The sequence below is a fragment of the Sinocyclocheilus rhinocerous genome, unplaced genomic scaffold (genome assembly GCF_001515625.1).
Source record: "Sinocyclocheilus rhinocerous isolate Xijiao unplaced genomic scaffold, SAMN03320098_v1.1 scaffold2966, whole genome shotgun sequence".
NCBI classification, from domain to species: domain Eukaryota; kingdom Metazoa; phylum Chordata; class Actinopteri; order Cypriniformes; family Cyprinidae; genus Sinocyclocheilus; species Sinocyclocheilus rhinocerous.
In genome coordinates, this window is record NW_015634018.1 from 769,761 (window position 1) to 795,973 (window position 26,213).

At 36.3% G+C, this 26,213-nt stretch overlaps 1 protein-coding gene across 3 annotated transcripts in view; it reads right to left on the bottom strand.

Annotated features, from left to right (window-relative positions):
* The window catches only part of LOC107745105 (protein Wnt-7b-like), a 64,326-nt gene that overhangs the window by 31,506 nt on the left and 6,607 nt on the right, over positions 1-26,213 (bottom strand). Inside the window, exons 1-2 of one of the 3 annotated variants that reach the window (XM_016558942.1) lie at positions 6,897-6,934; positions 6,679-6,799 (exon numbers count right to left, since the gene is read on the bottom strand). The exons of 1 other annotated variant lie outside the window; for it this stretch is intronic. In XM_016558942.1, coding sequence (XP_016414428.1) covers positions 6,679-6,749 — 71 coding nt within the window. In that variant the 5' untranslated portion in view covers positions 6,750-6,799; positions 6,897-6,934. Of the gene's footprint in view, positions 1-3,080; positions 3,291-6,678; positions 6,800-6,896; positions 6,935-26,213 lie in introns of those variants that run through there. One more of the 3 variants, XM_016558941.1, reaches the window with a different exon arrangement.

Here is a 26,213-nt window from a genome sequence, read left to right on the forward strand (position 1 = left end):
ACATGATGAACCAAAGCTCATCACAAACAGCTTTTCTACAAGCTGAGGAGGACAATACTTATATATAGAAGGTGCACAGTGTCATTCACACAAACACTAAACCCCATCATGGTGACACACATGATACTGAAATAATGCAATAAACATTAATTTAACAACATTAGATGTAAGATTAAACCCTAATGTACACAACTGATAAGAAAAAACTAAGAAACATGTTTTCAACAAAAAACATCAACTATGAAGTGTCATGCAGGGAATTCTGGGAGTGTCAATTTTTACGGTTTTTCGCTGTAAATTATACAATGACTTTTTCTTTTTCACTTCCTAAAACAGTATTTTACTGTAAAATTATGTTAAATGTAATTACATTTATTCACCGAATATATTATGGATACTTACTGTTAACCAATTAACAGGTTTTTACTGTAGCATTTTTACAGTCTTTTACTGTTAAAATCACAATCATTTTTTACAGTGTAGAATTGAAGGGGACCAAATGTAAAAGTTTTTTTTTAATTTTTTTTATTGGAACTCAACCACTATACTAATTACCAACGTCTATAGTGTTAGAAACCAAATTTTACTTATAAAACTAGTTTGAATTAGTCAACTGTATTAAAAATCGTTCAGATGAAGTAGATTCACCATGTGAGAGATTCCCGGATTCCTCTTGCTTCCTAAAAAACTCAAACATTCCCATAAATATTAGTGAGTATAAGAGCACCGACCATGCACTTCCTTGCTTTAAAAGCCCTTAATTCCACAAAATGTATCAAATTTGCAACGTGCCGAATAAATATGGTTTAAAACGTAAAAGCAAACAACAGTGTCATCTGTGATGTGCAAACCAATGCTTTACATAGACTTACCCACTTAAACGCCAGCAAAAACCCACATCTATTTTGAAAATTGAGTTTGGGGTCTCCAGCTGCTAAATTAGGACTTTGGTCTGGAGGTCATTTGACAAAGAGACACAACAAAGGTTTGGGAAGAAATTATTAGGAGGAAAAATTTACAGACCAGCTTGGAGACCAAATGCATCGCTGTGAGTCAAACATGCTGTTCATATGTTCATTTGGGCAAGATGCAAATACAATGTACTTGAAACGTAAATATATGTATGAATGTAAATCTAGGGGAGACTGGGGCTAGTTGTCACACAGAGTAGTTGGCATAAGGACTTTGAGTCAAATCACACAAATACTTGTTTTCTCTAGCAATGCTTTTTCAAATACCTAGTTGTCTATTAAATTTTTACAATGCACATTTTTGTAAAATGTAGAATTCATAAAAGCCAGGTCGGGGCATGTTGTCACATGCAGTTTATTCAATTGAATTTAATTTCAATCTATGTAGGCCAGATGCACGTATGTTAGCTTCTATATTCTTGTGGTTTCATTCTCATTGTTTACATTATGCTGAAAAGTCTTAAAATGGCCTGTAATATAAATAGATGACCCCATATATCGTGACAACTTGCCCCGCTATAGGGATCAATGTGCATTAACCAAACTGTACCTTTTTTTTTTCTTGCGCAATAACAGTGGTGATGTTCAATTGCTTTAGGCTTTGTGTCTGCGCAGAAATCAACATTAAATGAGAAATATTCAGTGTGACAACTAGCCCCATTGTACCCTACTTCATTAGTATTATTGCAATCAAATGCATTTACATGCAAAACGTGTTTGAGTTGGTGTTTAGCGCAGGTGAAGGTTGAACCGAGGAACCGTCTGTCTGTAAAACCAAAGTAACTCATAATTGAACACAGACTTTATTTATGGCTCTTACTGAACTTCTCTGCCACTCAGTGGCCAAATGAAATTCTCTTCCATTCATCTTCAACACTGAACACTTACATTTACCAGCCTGAAACAGATTTGCACTTTAATACCCTCTTCTACACTGTAACAAGATTAAATCTTCAGTTATTGTTACATTAAGGAGGTACTTCTATCTATCCTGACCCTAAAAATGATTACGATGATTCAGCCGTATTAAATAATCAGAATAAAACCTGACAAAATACAAAATACCTGACAAAACATTTTTTAGATTGAAAGATCATGGACTTCCCTTTAAAGTTTCAGATTTACATGAGAATAAGAAAAAATCTAACAAATTAGATTAAACTCAATCTTGCATTTTAACACAAGTTCCTAAGTGTCTAATTAACACCATCAACATGGAATCATTCATTAAGCTTATCTAAATCAAATATTAACTACCGTATTTATTCAATGCATCACAGGTTCTTTCAGAAAAACCAGTCCAGATGCAGAAATCTCCCCGGATCAATGCTAAACGTTAATGTTTTATTAATCCATTCTCGAACATGATCAGTCAGAGGTTTAGACACATCTACTCGCTCTTTCTTCTGACTATTTTCAACATTTTAGAATAATGGTTAAGTGATGAAAACCCCTCAAAAGGAATTCTGGGAATGATGTAGTGATGCAAATGAAATCTATTTTATATCTGAGCTTCTTCTTTGTCTAGATTCGAGCTCTGCTCACTTCGGACATTCATCAACCAAGTTCATAGTAAAAATAAATATATATATAAAAGCCAGCAATTCTAAAGGATCCTAAGCATGAATTTTCCTTAAAGTTCCAAACATAAAAACAAAAACTAGATCTTTTAAAATGCAATTCCCAACAAAGCTATGACAATTCCCAGTAAAACTGCACACCAAAAACTCCATCTGTCCAGTATTCCATAAGCAATCAAAAAAAAAAAAAAGAATTAATCCAATGGGATCTTAAATTAGTTCCATATTATGATAGAAAATCCAACAGGAATCCTGTACATGTTCCTTTGGGATATTGTGAAGGATGTGGGATGTTTTTCAAACAGTATCAAAGGAGATCCCACGCATGCTAGACACTTGTTAGGTGGCTTTCCATCACCTGTCCAACTAATACATTTCAAAACATTCATTTATATGTTCGTTTTGTAAAGCGATTCATATATAGGCTCGCTGTAAAGCACTGCGAAAGAAATCTAGTCAAGCGCGTCCAAACTTTAGTCTTGCATCGCACGAACATGAAACCAACAGATTTAGACGTTTAGAGACTTACAGGTAGCTCCCGCTGGTGAGGATGAGGAAGATCTGCGGGTAATAGACAGACAGCAGCACACTGCGCGAGGAGAAGAGGATCATGGTGACATACGGACGCTTTTCTGACGGACTGAGAGAACGAGACGCGTTTAGTTCCAGTTGCGCGTCCTTCTTTTAGGCTGCGCGTAACTCCCAGACGCGTTGTGTCATCGCGCGGTTCGTTCAGTCGGAGCGGGCTGATGGGTTTTTGGGGGGTTTGGGGATGGAAGCAGAAGTGGCTCTCTCCTCTCCGGAGACTCCGGGCTGCCATTGGGCAGAGGACGGCACCATCACACCACCATCCGCCCACTTTTGGATAAAGGGGCCACTAGGGGCCACACTGAGAGCGCACCCGTGCCCGCTTGAGAGGTAACCGACGATCCCTACAGCTTCACATATTGTCACAGAAGTTCCACATATATGCATTCCACTGAAAATATCCATTCGGTTTACTTTAAACATATGCACTGAATAAAAACAAATAAATGAGAGCAAAGAGTTATATATATATATCAAGTAAATCATGAATAGACTAGATGACAGGCGACCCTCTCATACGAACAAATCCCTCAAGAATTCAGGTGAGGTCTTGCTACTTTAAATCAGCGTGCGAGTTATACAGCCACTTCCTGGGCTCTACTTTATAAAGGTATTTTCTGTGGCTAACATGTATTTTAGCGCCAAACACGCAATTTAAATGACTTTCAAAACAAAACATTACGTTGTCGGGATATGCAAACCTATAATAATGTGATAAACAATGACAGTAAACATGTTTTATCGATATTCTGTCCAATAATGATCTTGGCGGAGCGCGTGCGAGCGGTTGCTATGGTTACCTATACAGCATGAGCATTTATTTACTGCAACGTGGAAATAGGCTACCTGGCTAACTTTTTGTGGTCACTCAACCTTCTTAAAATTCTGTTAAATGCATATACTTATATGCAGTGTTGGGGGTAACTCATTACAAGTAATGCGCGTTACGTAATCGCTGCTCATATTTAAAAAGTAACGCGAAAGTAACGCAAAAGTAATATAACGCATTACTTTCCATAAAAAGTAACTAAGTAACGTAATTAGTTACTTTTTTAGGGAGTAACGCAATATTGTAATGCATTACTTTTAAAAGTAACATTCCTCAACACTGCTTATATGCAAAAACATGAATTTTCAAATTCGCTTGCAAACATTGCTGCGGAAGTCACCATAGCAACAGTAGAAGATGAGCGCGTTCTATTTTTAAATCTTTGAATTGGCAGACCATAAATACTTATTACTATAACTGTTTCATCAGTTTTTCATCCAATAATGATCCTGACGGAGAGCGTGCCAGCGGTTGCTATGGTTACCTATTCAGCAACTTGCGTTTGTGAGCATTTATTTACTGCAAAGTGAAAATACGCTACCTGACTAGCTTTTCTGTGGTCACTCAACCTTCTTAAAACGGTGTTAAATGCCTATACTTGTATGAAAAATGTATGTATTTTCACGTGGCATTAAATAGACGCTCGCGAGTCGCGAACAGAAATTGTGTTGCACGAGTCACCATAGCAACAGCAGATGCTGAGCACTTTCTTTTAGAATCTTTGAATCGACAGACCATTAATACTGTCATTACTTTTCACTTTATTCACTATATATTACGGCTTGTAGCAACAGCAGAACCCTCTTTGGTAAACAGTCTTAATCTGTGTTTTTTTTTCAGCTAAAATGTTCTTTGTAGGTTCTAAATTGAACATTAAGGAACTTTTTTAGAAGATAAAACACGAGGACGCTGGTCCAAGTGATAACCCATAAATCTATAGGCCAGCTTTATTAATGCGCTGAGTGAAATGCAGTGCTTGTACCTGCATGTGCTGTATGCCATCATAGTGAAAGAGAGTAAAGGGGGTATAGTGACAGATATCAAGCCTCAGGGGTGACCTGACGAGACCCCACATTATCTAGAGATCTCAAAGCATGCTTCCAGTCATGTGAGGTATTGTGAGCCACCTTATGTCTGCTAAAGATTGCACCATTAATCTCAGAACTGTGACATAATGACAAATGTGCTTCCAAAAATGAGAAAAAAAAAAGTGACTCATGAGGTGGTTTTCTATTTTATAAGTTGCTCTAAGCTGTATGATCACCTGTTTCAGATAAATAACAGCGGGATGAATGGATTTCCACTTCAAAGGTGGATAAACTATGATCTGTTTGTGCACGCAAAGGCATACGCAGATCTAGATATGATAACCTAATTCCATTTTGCATTGCTGAGAGTATAATTTCTCATGTGGCAGTACATATGCACTGAATAAAAACAAATAAATGAGAGCAAAGAGTTATATATATATATCAAGTAAATCATGAATAGACTAGATGACAGGCGACCCTCTCATACGAACAAATCCCTCAAGAATTCAGGTGAGGTCTTGCAAAACTGGAGGGTGAAGGAATGTGGAAATACAACTCGGCATGCTGTTATTACTGAGGGTACAGAGAGGTGAAAGCAAGAGAAAACCACAGCATGGATCTTCCTCTAAACTAGTTAACTAAGAAAAACATGGACCAAATGCAGTGAAAAATAGCTGTAAAGATCAAATTCACTCACGTGAAGACCCTAAACTCCGGCTTTAAAGGATCAGTGAGCAGTTGTACAGATCTGAATATCACTTTTAGTGCATACTGATCAACTGCATGTATTTATAATCGTAATAATTGCAATGCAGTCTTTTAGATTAGAAAGTGCGCCAATCTAAGCTCGGTACAAATGCAGGACAAAATGCCATAACAAAAGCAATTTTATTCAGCAAATGTGGCATTTCAACCTCCAAAATGAATCAAGATGTTAAATGTTGGGTTAGTGTTTGGGTGTAATAACCTGTAATAAGTGCAGATATTTACTTTTGCAGGTAGTTGACATGAAATACTTGTGGAAAGTTGACACGTTCTGTGTTGTGAAATGCCATAATCCATCAAAAACTGTTAAACAGCCTTTTGCTAATGCATCTTTTATGATCTCATACTAATAAGAAACATATATGGATATTTGCTCTCTTAAAAACACTGCAGGACCATTTAATAAGAACTAGTGAAGGCAGAAAATTGATTAAAATGGTTTAATTATCTAAAATGTACATAGATTTCTATAAACTTTAAATTAAAATCTTGATGTTGATTAAAAAAGGCAGCTCATGGACTGTTATTTTAGTATCATTATTTTTTTTATTATTTTTTTGAATACTTTCTGTTTTCATTTTAAATGTAAGATTGTTTAGTAATTGTGTTGTGTGTTTTTTACTTTTTTACTGGTATTTGTTTTTTGCTGTTTTTTATATTTCGGTAGTTTTTTATTAATTTACGTCAGGTTAAACTAAATACAACTAGCTGAAATGCAAGGCTTTTTTATATTTTATTTGATTTCAGTTAATGTTTATTTTATTTCAAGTAAATAATGTTTTTTTTAATTATGGTTTTAGTTAACTATAATAACTCTACATGGAAATGACCTTATGTGTCAACTACCCAAACGTAAACATCAAATGCTTTGCATATAAAGCACATACTTAGCATAAAGTAGATCCTCTGCTTACCCGAGTCGAGAATAAATGATGCCGAAACACAGGAGCACGTTAAAGATCCACAAGCGTAGGGGTCTGACCATGGTGTCCAATCAGTGCAGAAATCCAGCTCACATCGGCCACTCCGTTCCACCTGCACAGGTAAACACGCTCTTTCTGTCTCTCCGACGTGTCTTTCTGATTCCCTGTAATGTTAGAAACCTGAGAGCCATAGTCAGGGTTCAGCTCACCCTCTGGGATGCTTAGCCGTCTCGTTCTCGGGTCTGAAAGTGAGATTGAGGCTTACAAACGCTGCGTTTTCAAGGAGGAGCGAGTCGAATGTTTTCAGGTGAACCTGCCGTGCGCTTCGAGTTCCTCCTCCTCTCTCTGGGGTGGAATGCAGACGGTTTTATGTTCCAGGCTCATCGACTTGCCGCTGCTGCTGCTGCTGGTGGTTTGTTAAATTCTTTCCATTTCTCCGCAGGTGAAAGTCTAGGGCAGGTAACTCAAGCCTTTATCCACGCCCCTTCAGCTTTACGCTCACAGATGAGAGCATTTTACAGGCATGAAGCACGTGCTTTGGCTGCACGGACTGCAAATGAAAGGCATCGAGGCTCAACCCTCCCTTTTCATAATGAAATTGGCTGTAAGTCTATTGCACAATCATGCAACTAAGTGATTGTTCCATGCATACATGTCTCATAGCTGATATTTCATGAACTGGGCTACAGGGGGAGGGACATGAGAGAGTCTCTTGCATAAGTCTGCATGATTCTGTACCTTTATACATTACAATCAAAAAATGTTTTCTTTTTCTTTTTGGGGGGGGGGGGGAAAATTTGTATTTTGTGTGTGTGTGTGTGTGTGTGTGTCAAACAATATATGAAGCAATGCATTTGAATCAGTGGTTGGTTTACTAACAGATTTGCATGCAATGTGCCACCATAAAAACATGTTTTGTGGATGCAAACGTTAGATTTAGTAATGCATTTAAAACAGTGCTTGGTTTTTAGGATGCACTTCCATAAGATGTTTCAATCGTTTCTATTTCAGATTAAATGGGAAGCAAAGAGATTTGAAGTGTCACATGTTTCTCCTCTACAGCTTCAAAATAGATCTCAACAATGTTCCCAAAATCATAAAGTCTTCAAAACTCAAAATGAACCCGAACATTTCTCATCAAATTTGGCAGAAACACAGTTATTTGAGCTATATTATCAGCATAGACTTTATAGCTCTGTATGTCAACAACTGACTTGTTTCAATTGATTTGTGTCTATTTTCATATCCTCTAAGAAAGTTAAAGAGAAAAATCATCAAATCTGTTTATAAGAGGCTGATGGTTTAAAAGAGATTGAAAAGATGCATATTTGCATAAAACTAAAACAGGGAGCATTTCAAATAAGTGCACTACAAAAAAACTAAATCATTTTTTATTTTTATTTTAAAGCCTCTTTTTGCCTAATTCAATGCTGTACACATCTGTAATGTCTTTAAATTGTCTTTATTTGAGAGCTTTTATATAGACAATTGCAATCAATTGGATTGAATTTTTACATTTTTTAAAAAGTAAAAGTAAGTCTTTGTCTAATTCAATGATGTGTTTAAAAAATATTTTTTATTTATTTTTTGCTTGCAGGTTCAGGTTCAGAAAGAGACTCTCTGCGTAATGAGAAAACAACACTCCCCCTTGTGGTAAAAAAAGCAAACACCTTACTGCAACCGCCCAGGATTACACATATGATTTCACTGGATTATATGGAGTACATTTAATAAGCATGTTCTGAAAAGCTAATACTTTAAAGCTTAGAATTAATACTCAGCATTCTTAGAAGAAAAACGTTGTCATGGCAACACAAGAAATATAGTATTGTGTATGCGTGCAAACTGGATTTGGGTGGTACTTTGTGTGTGTTTGTGGTATGGCAGTGCCTGTCAGTGGTTAATAGCAGCTGGCATGCCTACAACTCCTGATAACAAACAATTCAATCAGCTAACAGGAGTTTTTAGATTTATGACTTAGTTTAATTTCAGGGACTAGCGGTATGCACTAATACAAGCAATGCAGTGAATGTCTAGTCATGCTGAGTTTTCTTTGAGGTCGCCATCTTAAATAAAATTACTTAAAAATTTCAGCTTGAAAATGCCTTAAATAACATCAACGACATGCAAAATATCTAAATAAATGTAAAAAAGCAAAGAAAAAAATTACATTATTTTTTTAAAGTAAAAAACGTTAAAATGCTATCAAATTAATTGAAATTGTCTATATAAAAGCCCTCAAATAAAGACATTGCATATGTGTACAACTTTGAATAATACACAAAAGCGACTTACTTTAAAATTAAAAATTAGAATTTAAAATGTAATTAATAAAATAAAAATAGAAAAGTATAAATGCAATCAAATTAATTGCATTTGTATATATATAAATTGTCCATATAAAAGCCCGTTACAAATGTGCACAGTACTGAATTAGACAAAAATGGCTTTAAAATTAAAATTAAATTAATTTAAAAAAATAAAAATGCAATCAAATTAATTGCAATTCTCTATTTAAAAGCCCACAAATTAAGGACATTCAGAGACATTACAGATGTGTACAGCACTAAATTAGACTTTAAAATTAAATTTAAAATTAAAATAAAATTAATACAAATTTAAAATGCAGTCAAATTAATTGCAATTATTGTCTATATAAAAGCCCTCAAAGAAAGATGTCTACAGAATTAAGAAATAAAATTTAAAATTAGCAATAAAAATAAAAAACATTTAAATTAATTGCAATTGTCCATATAAAAGGCCTCAAATAAAGGCAATTGAAAGACATTACAGATGTGTACAGCATTAAATTACACAAAAATGGCTTTAAAATTGAAATAAAAATTAAAATACAAAAAAAATCAAATTATTTTGATAAATTGCAATTGTCTATATTATATGTATACCATCCAGCTTTATGTTATTATAAGGAGAATCATCTGATTTGAACAAAAGTCTCCATTTGCTCCCCATAATCTGCCTAGGAGAAACAACTGAGATATTAAGAGATCATCTGTGATTTTTCTTTCCAACGAGACAAAACGTGAGGTCTTCAGTAGGGATTTTTTAACAAATGTAAACGTGGCGGCCCACAGATGGACGCACACACACTTATGAAGTAATGACTCTTCAGTACTTCCTGCTAATGGCACTAGTATGTCACTCATCTGTTCAGATGGTTCATTTCTGTTGACAGAGAAACCCAACAAACCACAGAAATGCTTTGTTCCTTGACATCCCTTCTTTTACAGTTTTAAGAGCACACTTCAAAATAAGCTCACTGTTACACCAGATGGGTGATTGTTGCGGCATGGCGGTGTTTGAAGCGTCCGCATAAAACGATGGTCTTGTTTGTCACCATGGCTGTAATTTTTTGATTTAGCTTCATTAAAATCTTTAAAGGACTACCAATCTGCTGCTTTTATGGCGTCCAATTGTCAGGATGGCATGTGTCACTGCGTCTTCACGCCACATGAAAAACGCGTCACACATGTTGGATGTGCGTGCAGACGGTTTTGCGCTTTATTCGAGTCCAATGTGTTTCCAAGAGGACTTCAAAAGAGACAAAAGAATGATGTCATATAAAGACAAACAGGTCAAATGCACACAAATTACTTCTCCATGAGATATAAAAACAATGGCTAGCTTAGTTTATAGCACGAGGGAGTCCAAACTCGGTCCTGGAGGGCCGGTGTCCTGCAGAGTTTAGCTCCAAATTGCCTCAACACACCTGCCTGGAAGTTTCTAGTATGACTAGTAAGACCTTAATTAGCTGGGTGTGTTTAATTAGGGTTGGTGCTAAACTCTGCAGGACACCGGCCCTCCAGGACCGAGTTTGGACGGTAGCACACGACACTAAAACAATGCAATAAACATTAATAAAACAACATAAGATGTTATAAAAACCCCAAATGTTCATATCAGATAACAAAAACCAACAAGAAGCATAACTGTTTCAAGAGAAAGTCAGTTTAACTCTAAACTGTAAATTTAACTCTTAGATCTAATATTTAATCTATCATTAAGAGGTTTTTAACTTCAAAACATTGCTTCCAGCTAAAATATGAGTCTATAATAACTCTTCCTGCAGTGAGTCAGTGTTCTGGACTGAATCAGGAGAGAAATCTGCACAGATCAAGCACCGTTTACAAGCCAAAACAGCTCTAAACAAACATGTGAGTGGATTTTGATGTGAGAGAGATGGACTTTTCACTTGAGGAAGCGTTATTATGGATTATGGACTCGTATTTTAGCCAGAAGAAACGGTTTGAAGTTAAAACCATGAACAAAACCATGTCTTGCCATGAACAGACTAATTATGCTCTAAAGTTACATAATGTTAGAGTAATAAATGGCACTAATAAACGACAAGGTGAATAAAAATACCAAACCGTCTTGAATACCAAAGCGTGCGAGTCAGTGAAATGATCAACCTCTATTTTCTGTAAATGCTAATAGCAGAGTTTACACAAATGTCCTGTGGAAAACCACACTTTGACTCATTTCATTTGTCTGAGTTAATTTATGCGCTGTGCTAGCACTTCATAGGCAGATGACACAACCGAATTGAGCAAACCAGAAGAGTAAAGATGGTGATTTACCCCAGACTGTCATTTGGTCAGGGTTTGGCTGGTTAACATGTTCCAGTTAGCCTCAGCATGTATGTGTGGTTGTTTTGCAATTACACAGATGTTTCACCGGTGACCCAACAACTGCCATTAGGATGAATGGGAATGCTAACGTATACTTTCTCCAGAGTTTAACTCCTTGAGTTAAACGTATCTGTAATGGGATTTGTCAAAAGAATCCAATGCAGGCCTGAGAATAACATGCATGTATTGGAGTTCTGGGTATTTAAAGGGATAGTTCAGCCAAAAATGAAAATTCGGTCATCATTTACTCACCCTCATGTCATTTCAAAGCAACATTCGTTCATCTTCGGAATGCAAACAAAGAAATTTTGAATGAAATCTGAGAGATTTCTGCCCCCCCGTTGACAGTCTTCAACCGGGGGTCCGGCAAGTAATTCAATTCATAATTCTTTGTTTGTATAGCACTTTTCATGCTACAAATCGTTGCAAAGCAGCTTTACAGAAAATTAAAGTTTCTACATTATATTTAGGAGTAGCTTATCAGTGGTGACTATGTCAATGGCAGAAATGTACAGTAAAAATCATGCAGTTAGTTAATGACATGTATTCAGAAAATGGCAAACACTATTAACAGTGATTATATGTTGCAATCAAACTTATAGCAAGATTTGGACGTTTTGCAAGTTGTTTCAGGCTTGGCATCATACAAGGTCCTCTGAGGGGTTGGCATTGTCTCTTCTCAGGTGTCCGGTCATCTCAGATCTTCTTAAGAGTTGGATCCAGACTGAAGCTTGTGTAATTCCTAGTTACTTTGGGATGCCCATCCCATAGCAGAAACAGAGAAGCAAATAGAGAAAAAAAACAGTGTAGCTGCTGTTCCAACCAAGCAAAAAATGATGTGTTCAACCGAAGCAAAATAATGATAATGTGCATTTGATCAGATATAACTGCAGTACAAGACTATGAGACACATTATTTGAATGCTTGGCCAAAGAGATGTCACTTGAGGAAGCGTTATTATGGATTATGGACTCGTATTTTAGCCAGAAGAAACGGTTTGAAGTTAAAACCATGAACAAAACCATGTCTTGCCATGAACAGACTAATTATGCTCTAAAGTTACATAATGTTAGAGTAATAAATGGCACTAATAAACGACAAGGTGAATAAAAATACCAAACCGTCTTGAATACCAAAGCGTGCGAGTCAGTGAAATGATCAACCTCTATTTTCTGTAAATGCTAATAGCAGAGTTTACACAAATGTCCTGTGGAAAACCACACTTTGACTCATTTCATTTGTCTGAGTTAATTTATGCGCTGTGCTAGCACTTCATAGGCAGATGACACAACCGAATTGAGCAAACCAGAAGAGTAAAGATGGTGATTTACCCCAGACTGTCATTTGGTCAGGGTTTGGCTGGTTAACATGTTCCAGTTAGCCTCAGCATGTATGTGTGGTTGTTTTGCAATTACACAGATGTTTCACCGGTGACCCAACAACTGCCATTAGGATGAATGGGAATGCTAACGTATACTTTCTCCAGAGTTTAACTCCTTGAGTTAAACGTATCTGTAATGGGATTTGTCAAAAGAATCCAATGCAGGCCTGAGAATAACATGCATGTATTGGAGTTCTGGGTATTTAAAGGGATAGTTCAGCCAAAAATGAAAATTCGGTCATCATTTACTCACCCTCATGTCATTTCAAAGCAACATTCGTTCATCTTCGGAATGCAAACAAAGAAATTTTGAATGAAATGTGAGAGATTTCTGCCCCCCCGTTGACAGTCTTCAACCGGGGGTCCGGCAAGTAATTCAATTCATAATTCTTTGTTTGTATAGCACTTTTCATGCTACAAATCGTTGCAAAGCAGCTTTACAGAAAATTAAAGTTTCTACATTATATTTAGGAGTAGCTTATCAGTGGTGACTATGTCAATGGCAGAAATGTACAGTAAAAATCATGCAGTTAGTTAATGACATGTATTCAGAAAATGGCAAACACTATTAACAGTGATTATATGTTGCAATCAAACTTATAGCAAAATGTGGTCGTATTGTATGTCAAAGTCCATTTTAAATATAAGCACCCTAAAACGAAAGCAAGAGCACCCTCAGATGATACTGTAAAGATATAATATAATTGGCGAAACAGATTTAGCAAACGCTCCATTGCATTTTTGAGTTTGCGCTCTGAATATAATTTATTCTTAATCATAATATGGTTAGTTTCTATTAATATTGAAGGCTGTATGCCTAATATGTAGCTCTGCTTGACACGTTTGTATCGGGGGTCCCTGCTCCATGTCTCTGTCGCCTAAGGGGTCCTTACCCTGAAAAACGTTGAAGACCCCTGGTCTATGCAACTATTACTTTGACACTTCAAAAAGTTCATAAAGAGATTGCAAAGCTAATCCATATGAATAGAGCAGTTTAGTCAGCTCGAGACGCGGTTGCTTTATATGATGAACAGATTTAATTTAGGCTTTTATTCACATATAAACATTCATCAATGCACACATCAGTTATGGCAAACAGAAGCTCAAGCATGCTTGACATGTGAGAACCAATGAGGTTCATTGTCGTGTGTTACGCACCACATTTGAGCTTCTGTAAGAACCGATCAGGTTTGTTGTTGCGCGTCAATCAAGTACGTTTGAGCCTCTGTTTGTGTTCACTGATCAATGTAAATATGTAAATATAAAAGCTTAAATTAAATCTATTCAAGTCTCTTCAGAAAATGTGGACTACAACTCTCAATTCATATGGATTAGTTTAATGATCTCTTTATGAACTTTTTGAAGCATCAATGTGAAAGTTGCATAGACTTTCAGTGCAGGGACAGAAATCTCTCGGATTTCATTAAAAATATCTTCATTTGTGTTCCGAAGATGAACGAATGTCTTACGGGTTTGGAACGACATGAGGGTGAGTAAATGATGACAGAATCTTCATTTCTTGGTGAACTATCCCTTTAAGTCTGATTCCCAAGCAACTACCTATAACACCTAGCAGTCATACAATAATTCCCTAGCAACCACCTAGAACACCCCAGCAACCATCTATCAATTCCATAGCAACCGCATAGAATGCCCTAGCAACCATCTAGCAATTCCCAACTAACTACCTTAAAACACCCCAGAAACCATCTAGCAATTCCATAGCAACCTCATAGAACAGCTTAGCAACCATCTAGAAATTCCTTAACAACCAGCTTGAATACCCTTGCAACTATCTAGCAGTTTCCTAACAACTACCCATAACACCCTAGCAACCATCTAGCAATTCCCTAACAACCACCTAGAATACCCTAGCAACCATCTAGCAATTCCCAACCAACTACCTAAAACACCCCAGCAACCATCTAGCAATTTCATAGCAACCACAAAAAATGCCTAAGCAACCACCTAGAAAATTTCCTAGCAACCACTTAGAATACGCCTGTGACCATCTAGCACTTTCCTAAGAACTACCCATAACACCCTAGCAACCATCTAGCAATTCCCAATCAAATACCTAAAACACCCCAGCAACCATATAGCAACTCCATAGCAAACACAAAAAGTTCCCTAGCAACCACCTAGAATACCCTTGCAACCATCTAGCAATTTCCTAGCAACTAACCATAACACCCTAGCAACCACACAGAACGCCCTAGCAATGAGCTAGTAATTCCCTAGAAACTACCTAGAACACCCCAGCCACCATCTAGCAAGACCTTAGAAACCATGCAGAACGCCCTAGAAACCATTTTAATAATACCCTATAGCTATCGTCCTAGCAACTACCTAGAAATTCTCAAGCAACTACCTATAACAGTCTAGCATTCATCTAGCAATTTCCTAACAACTACCCACGATGCCCTAGCAACCAGATAGAACGACCTAGAAATGATCTAGCTTTCACGTTTTCTTTAGAAAATATAGAAATCTGGATGTGACATTCTCTAGTTGTACAAACAGCAGCATTTACGCTAGTTTGTTGTGCCGCCTTTTAATTAACAATGAAGGCTACTGTAATGGAAACCGTTTGACCTCAAATTGGACCATCTAGATGACCTTTACTAGAGCTGCCGACAACATAAAAATGGCAACCTGGACCGACATAAATCCCCAATGCTCCGCCATTCAGCCATAGCTTGGAATGGATAATGAATGCCGAGTCATGAGCGTTTTCAATCCAGGACTCGCGAGGCAGGAGCATATGCAGATACACCGGGCCGAACCCACCGTCTGGCTTCTGTTCTCAGCGTGATTACTGAGAGTCTGAATGCTGGGACATGTCTAGAGTGGAAAGAAGGGCTTTTTTGAGATTGTGCTGCTGGAAGCCAAAGCCTGAATGCCACATTTTGAGAGCTTGGATAAGAATCCGAGAGAGGTCAATAAGAAGTTATGTTCCCCTCATGTAGAAATCTTCAGAAGCTAATTTTCTGTTTGCAGATGAGGTTCACTTTGCATCGAGGACTGACTCCAAAAGCCTAAACTGCCTCGTTTCTGATCGGGGACTACAATAGCTATTTCCATCCACCTACTTTTATGTGCATTTTGGGATGTCGCATAAAATAAAACAATTAAAAAACTCTGAATGGAAAAGCAAAGATGCGCATAAATTCTAAAAATGTGCATAACGTGAGTCGGATATATTTTGTATCTGATAAAACATGCACATAATTACGATGGAAACACATTTACTGAATACATTTCTCGATGCGCATCAAAACAGTCATGTGACGTTGCGCGATGGGACGGCATAACTGGACTAACAAGTGGACCGATCTTGTTGCACAGAATCTGAAATGCTTTGGTCATTCTGAAATGCCTGAGCCAAAGTTTGTCATCAAAGTAGTTTAGTTTAATATAATTACTAGCAACAATCTAACAATACCATTTTCAGGTATCGCATAAAAGACGGTGAATGGAAACGCCAAGATGTGCATAAAAATGTATGTGCTCATCTGAGTAGGATACATTTTTATAAGATACAAAAACATGTGCATAGACTATGATGGAAACATATTTACCGAATAAATTCCTCGATGCGCATCAAAGGTGTCATGTGCGCGATGGAGCGGCATAACTGGACTAACCAGCGAACCAATCTCGTTGCCTGAGCCAAAGTCTGTCGTCAAAGTGGTTCGGAATAATTACCTCGCAGAACTGTCTTACACAACTGCGTTCCCAAACAGCAGGCATCTGCCTCCAAAAGCAAGATAACATGACCACGCTTATTGCATTTAGTATGAGCGTTCTGAGGCGCGAGTAATTTATTATATACGAAAAAGACCCACTGTGGCTTCTCCTACTGCAGCAAATGACCTTTTTCTTAGTGATATTTGGCACCAGTTTATCAGGAAGTGACGATATTGTTGTCTTCATCTCGCTGTATGGAAATGGTGCTTTATTTGCAAATGTTTTATGCGGTATTCCAATTTTGCGCATAAATTCAATTCGCAACTTTGGATGGAAACATAGTTATAGTCTGTATCAGTTTATGGTCCTCAGGCAGGTTTGGTAGCTACTAGCCAAAGCTCACTCAGACATATCGATTAAAATAATCCTGCAGTCAAAACAAGGAAAGTAATCCAACTTTGAACTGTACCTTACCTTTTTATCTCAGAACAAGAGCCAAAATGCACCGCAAAAACAAAAATTACGTTATAGGGGGTTGAACGGGTTTTGCTAGATGGTTGCTAGGGCATTCTAGGTGGTTGCTAAGGAATTGCTAGATGGATGCTAGGGTGTTATATGAAGTTGCTAGGGTATTGCTAGTTGGTTGGCAAGGTGTTCTAGGTAGTTGCTAGGCTAGGGTATTGTTAGATTGTTGCTAGAGTGTTTAAGGTGGCTGCTAAGGAATTGCTAGATGGTTGTTAGGGTTTTCTAAGTTGTTGCTAAGGACTTGCTAGAGAATTTCTAGATGGTTGTTAGGGTTTTCTATGTTGTTGCTAATGACTTGTTAGATAGTTGCTAGAGAATTTCTAGATGGTTGCTAGGGCATTCTAGGTGGTTGCTAAGGTATTGCTAGATGGATGCTAGAGTGTTATATGAGGTTGCTAGGGTATTGCTAAATGGTTGCTAGGGTGTTCTAGGTAGTTGCTAGGGTATTGCTTGGTTGTTGCTAGGGTGTTTTAGGTGGCTGCTAAGGAATTGCTAGATGGTTGTTAGGGTTTTCTAGGTTGTTGCTAAGGACTTGCTGGATAGTTGCTAGGGTGTTAAGTAAGTAGTTGCTAGGGAATACCTAGATTGTTGCTAGGGTGTTCTAGGTGGTTGCTAAGGAATTGCTAGATGCTTGCTTGTTTTCTGAAAAATTGTCAGTTTTTGTTGAAAACCGGAAGAATTATCTTCCAATAGGGTCAGAAAAATAAATGTTTTCCCTCTGAATTAAGTTTTAATTTTCTTTCAACATAATGGCAGATAATTGTTCTGGTTTTAAGCGTGAACTCAACTGATTTGGATTAATTTTTCAGAAAACAAAATACATTTTTTATAAAACAAAACCATTTGGCTTCTCAAGTAAATGTATCTTGATTTAGGAATGTTTAGATATTTGTTTTGGAAAACAAGACAGAAATACCAAGTAAGAAGATCATTTTTCACAGTGTGGCGGGAGGCCGACCAGAGGAAATGGAGATAAGAGCAGTTGAGTTTCAACCACTGACGAATGAAATCACATTGACAACGCGAGCCACGCACACAATCCGCATCTGAAGAATGATTCATGCGAAGGAAATGCAAATTCTCAATTACACATAGCATGCAGACGGACCCGACAATGCAGCTGCCAAACGGGGCGTAACGGGAATGCGGTCTGAACTCCTGCTTGAAATATGATGTGGAGTGTAGAGTAGTTTTACATACTGCTGCTGTCGCTGTAAGAGAATACTGATTTATCACCTCTCCCGTAATTCCCCATTATCTAGTGTATAATTACGGTGTGGTGTCAAGCACCTGTTTATGAAATCATTTGTCTTGGTACACTTCTGGAAACCATAGTTAGAGCTGTCGGATCAAATCAATACAGTTTATATCAGTTGTGGATTTTCTGTACACTGCGGAAAAAATGCTTTTCTTATTCAGTAGTTTTGTCTTGATTTTCCAGTACAAATATCTAAGCATTCTTAAATCAAGGTACATTTATTTCAGAAGCAAAATAACTTAAGATATTACGTTTTGTTTTCTGACAAATGTATCAAAATTAACTTACAACAAGAAGAAAATATCTATGTTAAAATAAAAATAAAAATTCAATTCACAGTGTGGTAAAGAAGTGTATTTTTCTGAGACCATTAGCAGATATTTTTCTTGTTTTCAGCAAAAACTTTTTTTTTTTTTTTCAGAAAACAAGACTTAATATCTAGTCATTTTGCATCTGAGGTACATTCATCTTGGTTTAAGAATATAGGTATTTATACTAGAAAATAAAACAAAAATATATAAGAAAGAAGATCCCTTGAAAAAAAAAAAAAGTAAAAAAAATTTTAAAAGTTACTTGAATTATGCACAAGTCTTGATACTTCAAGGGTTATTATAGTTAACTAAAACCTAAATCAATAATATTGTTGTTACTTGAAATAAAATGTGTTAACTGAATTAAAAAATAGATTTAAAAAAACTTATTTCAGCTAGTTGCCAATGCAACATTTAAAATTTTTGCTTTGTTTAACTTGATGTACTAAAATAAATGAAAAACCAAAATAAAATGTTTTTAATAACTATATAGACAAATTTTAAAAAGGGAGGGGGGTGGACAAAAGAAAATTACTAAAACCAATGGAAAAAAGGAAAATTAAAACTAATTGAAAAATTAATTGAAAAACTAGATTTGTATCTCAATTCTACTAAAATAACACTTGGAATAAGGTGTTTATAAGAATGTTATCAATGGTAAAGGTTCACATTTCAAGATTGTATTTTACTGAAAATCGCTAAAATAAAAACAAAGGTCTCAACGTGCATGTGTTACATATCGTCGTGCCCCTGTTTGCTGTGTGCCTTGTTTGTGTCCATAGTTACCCTTTTTGGTTGCCATAGTTACTCAATGATCACTCTCCATGTCTAGTCCCTCGGTGCGTCCGAAATCGCGTACTGTCTGAGTAGGTACTACATTTGAATTAACTTCACAACCGTTAAAAATGTATGTTCTATTTAGTATGAATATGGGTAGTATAAATGAAATTCGGACGTACTACATCCGCCATGTTGTTACGGTCACGTGACCTACCAGCATCCGTTGCGTCGCTTCACTGCCGTTCATAAATCCTTTCCCGTGGCCTCATGGGATAGTAAAGTGTCCATCCAATGCGCACTTCAGAATCCGGGGCGAAAGAAGTATGTATTCTGCGTACTTTTCGCTTACTGTTTTTCGAATACTATGAATTCGGACATACTACTCACCTCACATACTGTTTTTCGCCTATACTATATTATATGGAAGTATACGATTTCGGACGCAGCGTCTGTGTGTTGTCATGACAGTTAATCAGCCACACCCCCTTCCTTGTTTGTTACCATAGCAACTCATTGGGCCTTTTGTTCTCCCCTGTATATATAGCCCTAGTGTTTCTCTTGTTCTTTGTCAGTTGTTGAATGTAGCGATGGTGAAATGAAGCATTGCAAAGCACCGAGACTTTCTCCTCAACTGTATCGAATAGTGACGGGAGAAACGAACCATTTCGAAGCTTCGAATCAATTGAACCAATTGCTTCGCAAAATGATTCACGGTTTCGAAGCGCTCGAAACACCACACGCTGGTGACGCCTGCTGGTCAAAACTGTGTAAATGAAACAGAAACTCAGCCAAAACATGCATAAAAACAGCTTTTACAAACCCAATGAAAACGCTTCCTTGAAAGTGTAATATATTAAATGCAATCAAAATAATAAAATACCATTAAAAATGAAGTGTCTGTATAAGAGGCCTATGCGTCTTTAAAATAATTGTTATTAATTTGCAAGGCTTGTTTTGTTTGTTTTATGGAGAGCTTGTCTAAACATGCCAGTAAGAGACTATTAACTACTACTCATTCTTTTAATTACACAAATGTCTCATTAAAAACTGAGAACTGAGGTATTCGCCCCCCTAAGGCGAACTATTGAAATTTCGAAACGTTTCGAAACAGTTATGACGTAACGAAGCCTCGTTTACTGAAATCACGTGACTTTGGCATTTTGATACGCGCTCCGAACCACTGTTTCGAAACAATTGATTCGCAAAGGTTTCGAAGCTTCATGAAGCAGTGTTTCAAAAGCGGCCATCACTAGCATCGAAGCTTTTCAACACGTTGCACACTAATGACATCTTGTGGTCAAAGGTGGAAAAAGGTGCCTTTGCGTCCCAAACATCCCAGCCACTTCATAAAAATAAATCAATTTGTGCTACGAAAACCATATAAAGCAATAAAAACTAAAAATGTCATTGTACTCACACAAAGTATGAATAAATGAGTCTGTGAATACATTTATGAAAAAATAAGCATGGCTCATGTAGGCATATATGATAAAAATAAATGGAGATTATTGTGGATTGGCCAGTTGAAGTGTTTGTGAAGTGGGGATTAATACAAACTGAGCATGCACAAAACTACACATGTAAATATGTATTCGTATTATGATTTATTCTTATGAATGAAGTGCATGACACTTGAAACCTGCGCAAGGGGTTCGCATTATTTGAATCAGAATATGAAGCGGTCACGTGGTTAAGTGTCCGAAAACGAAGCTTCGGACGTCACAGATCACGTGGTTATGGCAAAATGAATCAAGCTGATTGTAAATGTTTTGAGTGATTTGTGTATGTTTCTGTGTATGTAAACGAATGTATTTTGTTTTATGTGTAACTAAATGTGCTGCCTATCTTGGCCAGGACCCTCTTGTAAATGAGATTTTAAATCTCAAGAGTTTTTAATTTCCTGGTTAAATAAAGGTAAAAAAATAAAAATAAAAATAAGCTCTTCTACAGTGCTTCAGAGATGATTCGTTTTTTTGATACAAGCTTTGAAGCCCAATGTAATGGTGTTGTGTTTGCTCGTGTTTCCTGTTCCTTGTTTCTTGTCTGTATAGCCTTGGCTAACCTTTTAGACTGCAATGGGCTGTTTCCAGCAGAACAGGACAGTGGTTCATTGAGATTCAAACCAGCTCTTTTGTTTACCCCGTCTGATGTAACCATCCACAGTACCTGACTACAACACTGTCTGGCTGATATCAGGTGAAACATGGAGAACAGCTTGACAGATAAGTTCAGCAAAATACAAGATGACATTGCGCACAGTGATAAGATGTTTGCATATTGTAATGGGATTCTATAGTTTATATTGAGCATGTAAATGTAAAGTGGTATAAGGGCTGGAAAAAAATTTCGATTTTCTGATTATACATCGCACAAACCTTAAGAGAACTAAGCACTGATGATGTATTTTTTTTTTATTCCTTTAAAATGTCTCTTGAAGCAATTAGTTGCAAAAACCATATCATATAGGCAAAATTTGCATCAGGGTATAATTTGGAAAAACATTGCAAAATTGGCAATGGGCATTGGGGGTTGGAAAATTCAACACTTTTTTTTGATGCAGTAAGTGGAAGCACACAAATGAAAAATAACATATTTCAACTCGTAAGGACACAGTCGTGAAATTTAAGAAACTTCAGTATTTTACCATTAAAATACAGCAATAAATATTCATAGTGAAGCATATTTTATAATTAGTCATTTTAATATCACTTAATTTAAGAAATATATGACGAATAATGACAAAACGGTTCAGTAAACACCAGAAAAAAAACAGAATAATTTTTGTACCATTCCATGAATAGGCTCTACTGTGTGATAATATTAGAAAAAAAGTAATGCCCACAGCCCCACACTGGCTTTTAGCTACGCTTTGTAATGGTCTCAAATTTATGTTGTGTTCAACATTCAAGGACATTTGAGCCTTTTCCCATTTCTTGACACAACATTCTTATATTGTGTTTATACTGTAGTTAAATTTGTTCACAAAGTGTTTAAAATGTTTTGCCATTTTGCGACTTTGGCAAGCTATGGCAGTTAATACGCACATTTTTACCCACCAAAACTGCGATACATTTCAGATTTTCAGCAACTGTTACACACAGTTTTACCCAGGCCCTGTTGTTAATTTTTTTAAATGACTATTTTTGTAATGTACAAAGATGAAGGTTCCTTTTATACTTTAAATCAATAGTTAAGAGAGAATTACTTTCATTTAGACAATGTGGACACTGTAACTATAGATAAACCCTAACAAACTGAAATTGAAATAAAATAAAATCGAATCAAGAAATGTGTATTAATATATAGCCCTAAGAAATAGAGAGTAAACGATGGAGACAACAGATTAAAAATAAATAAAAGATTAGAGACAGACTCGAGGCCGGTTTGGACGGTAATTGTTTCTCATGGGGACATAAGGTATTTTCAACATTTACAGGAGCTAGTCTGTGATTTTTTGCTATTCAAATCAAGAATGTCTTGTTTTTCTACCACCTGCAAAAAAAAAAATTGAAATTGAAATTATTTAATTGCTGTCTGAATCATTAATTACTGTCGGAAAATTTTGTAAGTATTTTTCACATTTTAAATATTGACAATTTTATTACTGAAATAGAAACTGATGTAAAAAAAATATTATTAGGTCACCCCTTTACTACAGTCAGTGGTATGCAACATTTTTTTTAAAAATATTTATTAAATTACAATATTAATTAAAATATTTGTAAAAATATTTATTAACATTTATTTGTTTACCAAAGTTTGCATTAATTTATTTCTTTTCATTTCCACATTAAAATGCAAGGCAGAAAACCATTTAAACTGTACACTGCAAAAAAAAAAAAAAAATTATGAGAATTATTGTCTTGTTTTCCAGAATATCTCATTTAAGATACATTTATTTGAGAAGCAAACCTATTCAAGATATGAAGTCTTGTTTTCTGAAAAGTATCAAAATCAAGTGAGTTTTTAGCTGAAAACAAGAAAGAATATCTGCAAACAGTTAGTAAAATAATCTTGTTTTCCCTTTGAATTAATTTTATTTTTCTGACCCCACTCGCAAAATATTTTTTTCTCTTTTTAACCATAAACTCACTTAATTTTCATACATTTTCCAGAAAATGAGACTTAATATCTTAAGTCATTCTGCTTCTCAGTTTAATGTATCTTGATTTTACAATGTTTAGATATTTGTACTTGAATAAAATGAAAAAATGATTTAAATGTTTTACAGTGTTTTAAATAGGAAAATATATTTAAATGATCAAATAATAAATACAATATTATTTTCCAATTATTAAATACAAATGTATTAATTGTCCAAATACTACGAAATTTTTTTTGCTGCAAAAAAAAAAAAATTCAAAATTAAACTTTTTACTCAAAATCATGTCGATAGGGTTAGCAAAATTATCGTTTCTTTGAATTAAGTTTATTTTTTCTTACCCCACTTTTTTCCAATTTTCCTGTTTTTAAATATATTTAATGACCGAATAATAAACAAACATTATTATTTTCCAATTATTTCATACTAATGCATTAATTGCCCCAACAATAACAGATATTTTGTTGACAGATAATAATCACGTCACATTCCCACAAAATCACATCGGTAAATTTACATCTGTAAAATTAATTAAATCATTATCCCTTCATAAATTGAATTTAAAAAAAGCAAAAACACACCTGATGTGCATTTTTTTTATTTAATGCATTACTTTAGTTTATTACTTGGACGCAACTGATGTCGTAATTACGTCTATTTTAACACAAAATGATGACATACTTCACCAGAACTGCCCTCACGAATGCATTGTGTTCTCAGATGTCCATCGACTTTACTGAAATCAATCTTACAACACACACTTCATTACTCATTACTGTTTATACTATATTAGATGTTCACTTTACATTCAGCAGGAAATCTGCAGTAAACGTAGACGAGTGTATGAAATGGTGGCTTGGAGCTCTTGGCGATCGCACAGATTTCTTTCACACAGAACCAAAACATGGTACAACTGTTGGTCAGCCTTCGGCCTGGCAGCTAATGCGATACGTGTGGATGTTTTTTGAAGATTGATACCTGAAACTTCATCGTTCACCTTAGTTCGTTCATCATCAAGGGCGAGAAAAGCGGCGATGCGATGTTTCCAGTGGCCTTGTGGGATTATCCGCACCCCTGGGTTTGGGTTAGAAATCGAAGCTAGCGCTCCTTGTCAAAGAAAATATAATCACTTGTGACTTTTCCACTATCACATGAAGGACTCGCGCAATCAATCAAGTTGCTCTCATTAAACTGGCTAACGTGTGACATCTTAATAACATGATCTCTCTTCGGATAATGACAGCTTACCTGGCCAATCCCTGCCTCAAGTTAGCCTAGCCTGTAGCGTTAGCCTCATTCTGTGTGAGCTAATATAATCCCTTTTTTTCCAAGAAAAACCCATGTTTATTTATCCACCAGTGCTGACGATCGAAATTGCGTTTAAGCGGCTAAATAAACTTTTTAAAGGTTTCTTAGCCTTTCAAATCAGGCTAGGCTAGTCTATTTTGATGGTCTTAGAGTGGTTTTGTGGCTCTTGTCACACAGTCAGGCTCGGATGCCAGCCAGCTAACGAGCTAAGCACCGGTCTGGCCACAAAAGGAGACCAATTTAATCCAGCAAACCATCTTAGTCTGATTTAAGATGGATTGTAATGCAGGACTGGTTCCATAAACACATTAGCGCTGTTTTAAAACATGCTACTTTGCTGTTTATTCACTAACTAGCAAGCTAATTTCTAAGACAACATCCTAAATGTCATGAAACCTCAGAAGTGACTGATCTGGAATCTGCTAGATAGGGAACATCTAGCCTAGGTTAGTTTGTCGGTTTCCTAGCAGTTCAAATCAGGCTTTGATGGTTTTAGAGAGGTTTTGTGGCTCGTCACATGGCCAGCTAGCTAAACCATCTTAACCACAAAACAAGACCAATTTAAACCAGTTAAGATCAGTTAAGCCCGTTTCAAAACATGCTACTTTGCCGTTCACTCACTAACTAGGAAGCTAACTTCTAAGACAGCATCTTAAAGGAGTAGTGTACTTCCAGAATAAAAATGCCCTGATAATTTACTCACCCATGTCTTTCAGTCTTCAGTCGAACAGAAAGTAAGGTTTTTGAGGAAAACATTCCAGGATTTTTCTCCATATAATGGACTTCAATGGGGACCAACGGGCTGAAGGTCCAAATTGCAGTTTCAGTGCAGCTTCAAAGAGCTCTACTCGATCCCAGCCTTGGCATAAGGCTCTTATCTAGAGAAACAATTGCTCATTTTCTAAAAAAAATAAAAATGTATATACTTTTAACCACAAATGCTCGTCTTGCACTAGCTGGACTTCACTCATTACGTAGTCCAGCTAGTGCAAGATGAGCATTTGTGGTTAAAAAGTATATAAATTTTTTTTTAATTTTTTTTTTAGAAAATGACAGATTGTTTCCCTAGATAAGAGCCTTATTCCTCGGCTGGGATCGTGTAGAGCTCTTTGAAGATGCACTGAAACTCTGCACTAGAGGTCTGCACGGGCTTTAAACTGAAGCCCGAACCGTACCCGAGATCGTCTGACCCGGCCCGACCCGAGCGGCACAGTTCAATTTAGAGCCCGAACCCGACCCGAAATCTTTTTTTTTTACCACAACGAATATCCAATAAAAAAAAAAAAAGCTGTATTTCAGGATTGCATGCAACGGTCAGTAAACAAATACATGTAAAGAAACAGAATCATTAAGGCTCGGCCAGTTCACAAGGCAAAAGAAAAGACACTTATCAGTTATGAAAGTTAATGAACATCGGGTGCAGCTGTCACATAAATTCTGCCGAGTTTCTGAATGGTTGTATACGACAAGATGATAATTCTTCCATCGTGCAAATTATGGTCATTTTCGTCAGTTAAGG